Source organism: Sabethes cyaneus, chromosome 1 (genome assembly GCF_943734655.1).
Source record: "Sabethes cyaneus chromosome 1, idSabCyanKW18_F2, whole genome shotgun sequence".
NCBI classification, from domain to species: Eukaryota; Metazoa; Arthropoda; class Insecta; order Diptera; family Culicidae; genus Sabethes; species Sabethes cyaneus.
This window is the reverse complement of record NC_071353.1, coordinates 113268217-113275631: the sequence shown is the minus strand read 5'-3', so window position 1 is coordinate 113275631 and position 7415 is coordinate 113268217. Positions and strand designations below refer to the sequence as shown.

General features: G+C 44.6%; 1 protein-coding gene across 2 annotated transcripts in view; it reads right to left on the bottom strand.

Annotated features, from left to right (window-relative positions):
- Positions 1 to 2850: 2850 nt before the first annotated feature.
- Positions 2851 to 7415, bottom strand: part of LOC128732920 (glutamine-dependent NAD(+) synthetase) — a 251361-nt gene continuing 246796 nt past the window's right edge. For both annotated transcript variants that reach the window (XM_053826377.1, XM_053826378.1), the window contains 3 exons: positions 5958 to 6213; positions 4620 to 5887; positions 2851 to 4552 (listed from right to left, as the gene is read on the bottom strand). In XM_053826377.1, the coding sequence (XP_053682352.1) occupies positions 3811 to 4552; positions 4620 to 5887; positions 5958 to 6213 (2266 nt within the window). In that variant the 3' untranslated portion in view covers positions 2851 to 3810. The remainder of the gene's footprint in view (positions 4553 to 4619; positions 5888 to 5957; positions 6214 to 7415) is intronic.

The following is a 7415-nucleotide window of genomic DNA, read 5'->3' as shown; positions in this document are numbered from 1 at the left end:
GGGTGAGAGGTCTCTAACTATCATAAAATAAATTCAAGACTCAAAAATCTCCTACATGCTAAATTTGGTTCCATTTGCTTGATTAGTACTCAAATTATAAGGAAATTTGTATTTCATTTGTGTAGAAGCCCCCCCTCTTGAAGTGTGGAAGGATCCTAATTCACCGTAGAAAATATTTTTGCCTCCAAAAACCTCCACATGCCGAATTTGGTTCTATTTGCTTGATTAGTTCTCGAGTTATGGGGAAATTTGTATTTCATTTGTATTGGAGCCCCCCCTCCTAATGTGGGAAAAGGTCCTAATTCATCACAGAAAAAATTCTTGCCTCCAAAAACACCTACACGCCAAATTTGGTTCCATTTGCTGGATTAGTTCTCGAGTTATGAGGAAATTTGTATTTCGTTTGTATAGGACCCCCCCTCCTAAAGTGGGGAGGGGTCCCAATTCATCATTGAAAAAAAAATTGTCTCCAAAAACACACACATGCCAAATTTGGTTCAATTCGCTTGATTAGTTCTCGAGTTATGAGGAAATTTGTATGGAAGTCCCCCCTCTTAAAGGGGAGAGGAGTTATAATTCCTCTTATAAAGAGGGGAGGGGTTTCAATTCACCATAGAATAAATTCTTGTCACCAAAAAAAACACCCACATGCCAAATGTTGTTCTATTTGCTTGATTAGTTCTCGAGTTAGGAGGAAATTTGTATTTCATTTGTACAGGAGCCCCCCCTCTTAGAGTGGGGAGGGGTCCTAATTCACCGTAGAAAATTTTCTTGCCCTCGAAAACCTTCACATGCCAAATTTGGTTCCATTTGCTTGATTAGTTCTCGAGTTATGAGGAAATTTGTATGGAAGTCCCCCCTCTTAAAGAGGAGAGGAGTTATAATTCCTCTTATAAAGAGGGGAGGGGTCTCAATTCACCATAGAATAAATTCTTGTCACCAAAAAAAACACCCACATGCCAAATGTTGTTCTATTTGCTTGATTAGTTCTCGAGTTAGGAGGAAATTTGTATTTCATTTGTACAGGAGCCCCCCCTCTTAGAGTGGGGAGGGGTCCTAATTCACCGTAGAAAATTTTCTTGCCCTCGAAAACCTTCACATGCCAAAGTGGGTTCCATTTGCTTGATTAGTTCTCGAGTTATGAGGAAATTTGTATGGAAGCCCCCCCTCTTAAAGGGGAGAGGAGTTACAATTCCCCTTATAAAGAGGGAGGGGTCTCAATTTACCATAGAATAAATTCTTGTCACCGAAAACACCCACATGCCAAATTTGGTTCTATTTGCTTGATTAGTTCTCGAGTTATGAAGAAATTTGTATGGAAACCCCCCCTCTTAAAGGGGAGAGGAGTTATAATTCCCCTTATAAAGAGGGGAGGGGTCTCAAATTACTCTAGAATAAATTCTTGTCACCGAAAACACCCACATGCCAAATTTGGTTCTATTTGCTTGATTAGTTCTTGAGTTATGCAGAAATTTGTGTTTCATTTGTATGGGAGCCCCCCCTCTTAGTGGGGGAGGGGTCTCTAACCATCACTAAAACCTTTCCTGGCCCCAAAAACCTCTACATGCAAATTTTCACGCCGATTGGTTCAGTAGTTTTTGATTCTATAAGGAACACAGGACAGACAGACAGAAATCCATTTTTATAGGTATAGATTAATAATTTCAGTACCATAGAGCCTCGAGACTTCAGCTTATTGTTCACAATGCTAACACACCCTATACGATGGCATTCGCAGTTTTTTTGCTTTTGATCGGTGCAAGACTGACACCGTCGGCGAGAATGTAAATTTTACGACAAATGTTTGTCGCGGTCCGATAACTATACACTAATTATACCGAGGTCAACCGATCCGGCTCCGAAGCATCATTTTCTTTCTACTGGCTATTCTATACTAGTTATATGTTACGTTCAGTGTCCGAAAGCAAACACGATCACGAAATGGGTTACAAAGGTCTATTGGAATCTTAACGATTAGAACAGAAGAAAGGATTCTTGCTATGGATATTATCAGTCTTTTTAAGATTGATGGTGTAATAAAACGATTTGATAGTTGCGCCCCAATCGCGAAACACTCCGGATTTATCATTTTTTGGTACCGGAAACGCGACAAATACTGCCTCATTATGCTACACATTGCACTCTTTTAAGCTTTGAACGCCTACTGTTCATCTTCATTCTAAAATTACCTTTTTTCACGTGCTCCCAGCACTCGATGAAGAGTTTCCCTTTGATGAACTCCAAACTCATATCATGTTTCGGTTAGCTTTTCACTGAGCTTGTTAATCTATCGCAGGAAACGTGCTGGCAGTCCAAGATCAACCAATCGTCACCAATCGACGAATTCATACTCAAGAATCCGTTATGGGGCCAATCCTGGTGTAGTGGTTAGCATTCATGCCTTAATGTCTCTCACGCCGAGAACCCGGCTCCAAGTCCTAACCCCGCAGAAGTTACGAATGACCCACGAAGCTGTTAAAGTGACTATAATCAAACAAAAAAAAAGAGTCCGTTATGGCATTCGCAGTTCCCGCAGATCGAAACAGAGATTTAGCGTCTCACACCATCACGGCATTAACAATGCTTTCCTGACGCTTGATCATTCTAATCATTTTCGTTGAGAAACCAACCTCATCCAACATCATAATCAATCAAAACTATTGCGCTGGCGCTGTCTTGAAATCTGTGCACATATTTGATTCGCCACTCTTGCCCACAAAGGGTTTTCTGCAAAAGCTCATGGAACAGGAATTCCTTCTTCCTTCTAGTCTGAGACACCGCCATTTAGAATGGAGTTCAATAATTTTCCTAGTGGAAAAGCTTCGATTATTTAGTACCTACTAAATTAAGTTTTTTCCCCTTTATTGTAATTACCACCACTTGCTGTGTGGGGCACGCTAATAGTAATAAAAATGTTCCTACTTAAAAGTTGCTCCCTATGAGAAGTCAGTGTCGTGTGTGTGTGTATGTGTGTGTTGTAATTGCTTAGCAATCTACTACCATAATGGAGGAGAATACGGTGTCCCCGCCGGTGAACGTGTATATATTATGATGATGTATCGATCGATCCGATTGAGGTCTGCTCTGTTATCCGTTGATCGTTGACTACAACTTCGCTAAGTTAAAAACCATTACTGTACTGACTGATAAATCGTATCGAGTTCGTAAAACTTACTGCAACTAGCTACGTTAACGCGCTATCAACAAGAGTCGTTTCGTATCATAACTATATCCTAGTTAATTCGCAGGCATTTAGAGGCGTGAGCTATTATTTGTTCGGCATTCTATCGGCTACTAGCACTTGTAGTATTTGTGTTAATTGTTGCTAAAGAGTTAATATATGTGTACCGTAACAGGATAAGAAATCACTTATTCGTTTTTTGTCTTTTGCTGGACAATTTTGGGTATGAATTTCAAGCAGCTATTAGTTGGTTACGAACATTTTACAAAGCACAATTTTTATACTATATATTAGAGTTAAAAATAGTAAAGTTTGTGAAGCATTCAAAACAACTGATTTCCTAGAATCCTAATATAAAATCTACTGCACTATTCCAGTTAAAATCCATACCGTTAGAATAATTGTGTTCTGTGTGTGTAATGCTAAAAATTGTAAACTGGCTTCGTTTGTGCAAGGTACTCGATTCTATAGTGTTTTGACTGCTGGCCGTATGCTAGCAACTAGGCGATGAGTGTAAGATTTACTTTGGTAATTCAAAAAAAGTAGTTTTTTTATGTCGGCAACGAATGCCGCCGTACAAATTCAAATTGTGCTACAGGGAAACAATCCGTGCGACGATTCATTTCCCCCTAGACGGGCACTCCGGTTCTGTCCTTAATTTTTCCCATGACGCTGGAATGCATCTTCGAATAGCCACCACTGCTGTGCGACTTGGTTAATTTAAGGTCGGTTTGGCCGTACCCAAGCGAGTGGTTGGTCAGCTGGTGAGCGCTGCCACCGCTGCTCATTCCTCCTAAGGCGCCTTCGGAGAAAAACAGCGGCGAGGAACCTTTCTCAATGCCACCTCCAGCGGATTTCGGCGAGCCGCTTGATTGCGGCCCGGTCCGAGAACCTCCCAGATCGTACCTTTTGTTTTTATCGTCTCCAGACGACGAAACAACTGTCGCGGAACTGTTACAACGCTCCAACTCCTCATCGATGCACTTAAACTGCCAGCTCCAGTTGGCTCGGTACAGGAAAGGCCTATGGTCGAAACGATTATCGTCCGGGCTGTACGATTCGGCGTGATACGCCGGTGTTAACACCGTCATCTTGTGCCGATTGATGGCGTAACATCGGAAGAAGTGTTTGACTTTATCGGCCACCACCTGCGGGCTCGAGCAGCTGTCCTTCCACATCGAGAGCAGCTTGCAGAACATGCTGTACGGTCCACAATAGGCCTGCTTTCGTAGACGACCGAATTCACTCAACTCGGCGTACGTCATGCCCATATCCTCCTCGTCCGTTTGGGCAAGGGCACCATCGTGCAACGGTTCCAGCTCAGCAGTAGGTGGTGCCGTTACTATCTCCGCTACAATCGGAAGGTTGAACCTAAAAAGAAAAACCAAATTAGGAGCTACCTACTTACGAATATTTTATGTACGCTTAATGAACTCACTTATCCTTGGCAAACAGTAGGAAACGTTTCAAATCAGCTTTGGAAATTCCTCCGATTGGATTGACATCGGCGGACGAACAGTCGTACTTGGTCATGTAGCCTCGCAGAGCTTCGTCCACGTTGGCGGAACCGAGCACCAGCAGCCCACCGGGCCGGTTGCGAACCCACAGCATAAGCTGCGCAAATAGATAGGAAAGAACCATTCTCGTTCGAGCTTGAATATTTTGCAGAGCAAGGTTTTGTCTGGGGCAGCCTCCTTGCGATTTGAACTGCGGTTTCATTCCGGTGACGACGTTGAAAATTGCCAACAAGGCACTTACGGCCCCGTCGATGTTGATCTCCAGATGGTAGCTCCCGATCTGGCTAGCCAAAGTAGTAGCCCTCTGGCGAGTTTCCTTGCTGGAGTTTTCACTTCCCATGTAGCAGGTAACCAACAAACGATTACACAGTGTGACCGGATTATCCGGAATGAATTCGGGATCTGCCAAAATTTTCCTAATATCATGCAGCACCTGAACATCACCGAGCATAACCGATTTCACCACCAGGCGGCACATGGAGTGTACGATGATGGCTGTGCTGCTTGAATCAACACCACCGCTGAGAGGTAGGAAGAATCCTCCTTGCCCGGAACGTCTGAGATAATCCCACAACCAACAGGCTGGCCCAAGAGCAATCTCCTCCTCTGGGCTGTGTTTGATCCACTCGGTGGGGGCACTTTGCGGTATATTTAGACCACTTGGTTGCGACAGCTCGAAGTCTACGTCGACTCGCGGATAGGTTGGAGTGGCCGCCGCCACTGAACAACGCGACCGTAAGGTCACACGATACGATCGAATATCCTCCAAATCGATAGTAGCCGTAGTCACTTCGACCTCTTCCAAAGCGAACTGCTTTCCTCTGGCAATGATTTGCCCATTCAAAGCCACCGCCGAGCACCCGTTGAAGTACACCCGCTGGCCATCGCAACCACGCAGATTACTGTACAAATACGCTCCACCAGCTTTGTAGCTGGCATTCCGTATAAGGTCAGTCGTGATGTAGGCTTTACGCAGTTCCATGTAGCTGCCCGAACTGTTAACCATAATCTCCACCCCCGATAGGGACATATCGATGTGAGTGCTTCGAGGGTTCCACAGCTCTTCACAAATTTCATACCCCAAGCAGGTGTCCCGAGTTGCAATCACCGCGTCACCGATCGGCACCGTGCGTTGACCGATGGCGTCTGAAATCATCCTTGGCAGATAGTACTCCTCCGTTTGACGTTCCTAGGAAAAAATATCCAACAAGACAAGTCGTTAACAGTGCAAGTCAGTAAGTCAGTGCAATAGGCGGTACCTTGAACCAGGACGTGAACCAGCGCGTTTCCCGGTAGTTACCGTCGTCACTCATCGCCATCTTCGGTCGCACCAGCAGGATGCGCTTGTTGTGGAACACAACCCGGCAATTGTAAGCAACGTTACGGTGCTGCACCGGCATACCGACGTCGATCAGCATGTTCTGACAGTGCGGGGACATCATGATCTCCAGCAGGACTTCCCACGAGTGCAGATAGGTGTCCGATTCGTGGAAATGGTCCTCGCAGCTGTAGCCGCTGTAAGTTGAAAAGTTTAAACAAAATTTTTGATTATTTTCCCTAAAACATTGACTGGAATGTGTTTTACCAAAAATAAGGGGGCGAACACTTACAACTGTCGAGCAACATTAGAATAGGGCGAATAAGCCAAACGTCAAACAGATCGAGTAAGAGTTATTTTTTGCTCGTTCTGTTTGACGTCTGGCCTATTGGTCCTTTTCAAATGTTGGTCGACAATTGACCATAACTATTTTTCCACTGAGTAAAGGGCGTCCCACATCAAATTGCATCACGGAAAAAACGCTGTAGAACATTACCTAGTTTCCCAATTCTTTTCAAACTTTCAGACAATAAAATATAATCCTTTAATAATCTTTTGGCATATTTATTATATTCTACTTCAATTTCATAACCGTGCGCTCGCACCTTACGCTTAACTCCACTCATAAGGTGCTGTACAACATCTTGCTGCAGCTTATTCTGTACGGAAACCCACTTTTTCTTCAAGTCTTCCTCAGATTTGACCTTCTTGGGATGTTCCGTAGTGCCTGCTTCATAATAGCCCAGTATTTTTCGATGGGCCTATGGGTCCGTACTTGGGTACGAAACTTACTTAGGTAGCTTGCCGTCCTAAGACAAAGCCTGTTGAACAAAGTTTCTCCATGTAACTCGGTTGAGGGCTACCGCTCTCCAATTTCTCGGACAGCAAGTACTCTCCGCCAGATCTCGCTCCATCTGGTCTAACCATCTTGTTCGCTGCGCTCCTGGTCGTCTTGTTCCTACTGGATTTGAGGCGAACACCATCTTTGCAGGGTAGTTGTCCGGCATCCTTGCAACATGCCCTGCCCATCGTATTCGTCCAGCTTTAGCTACCTTCTGGATACTGGGTTCGCCATAGAGCTGTACGAGTTCATGGTTCATCCTCCGCCTCCATACTCCGTTTTCCTGTACGCCGCCGAAGATCGTTCTGAGCACTCGTCGTTCGAAAACTCCGAGCACTCGCAGGTCCTCCTCGAGCATTGTCCATGTTTCATGCCCGTAGAGAACAACCGGTCTAATAAGCGTCTTGTACAGGGTGCACTTTGTACGGGGACTTAGTCTGCTCGACCGCAATTGCTTGTGGAGCCCATAGTAAGCACGACTTCTGCTGATAATACGCCTCCGAATTTCACGGCTGGTATCATTGTCCGCCGTTACCAGTGAGCCAAGGTAGACAAATT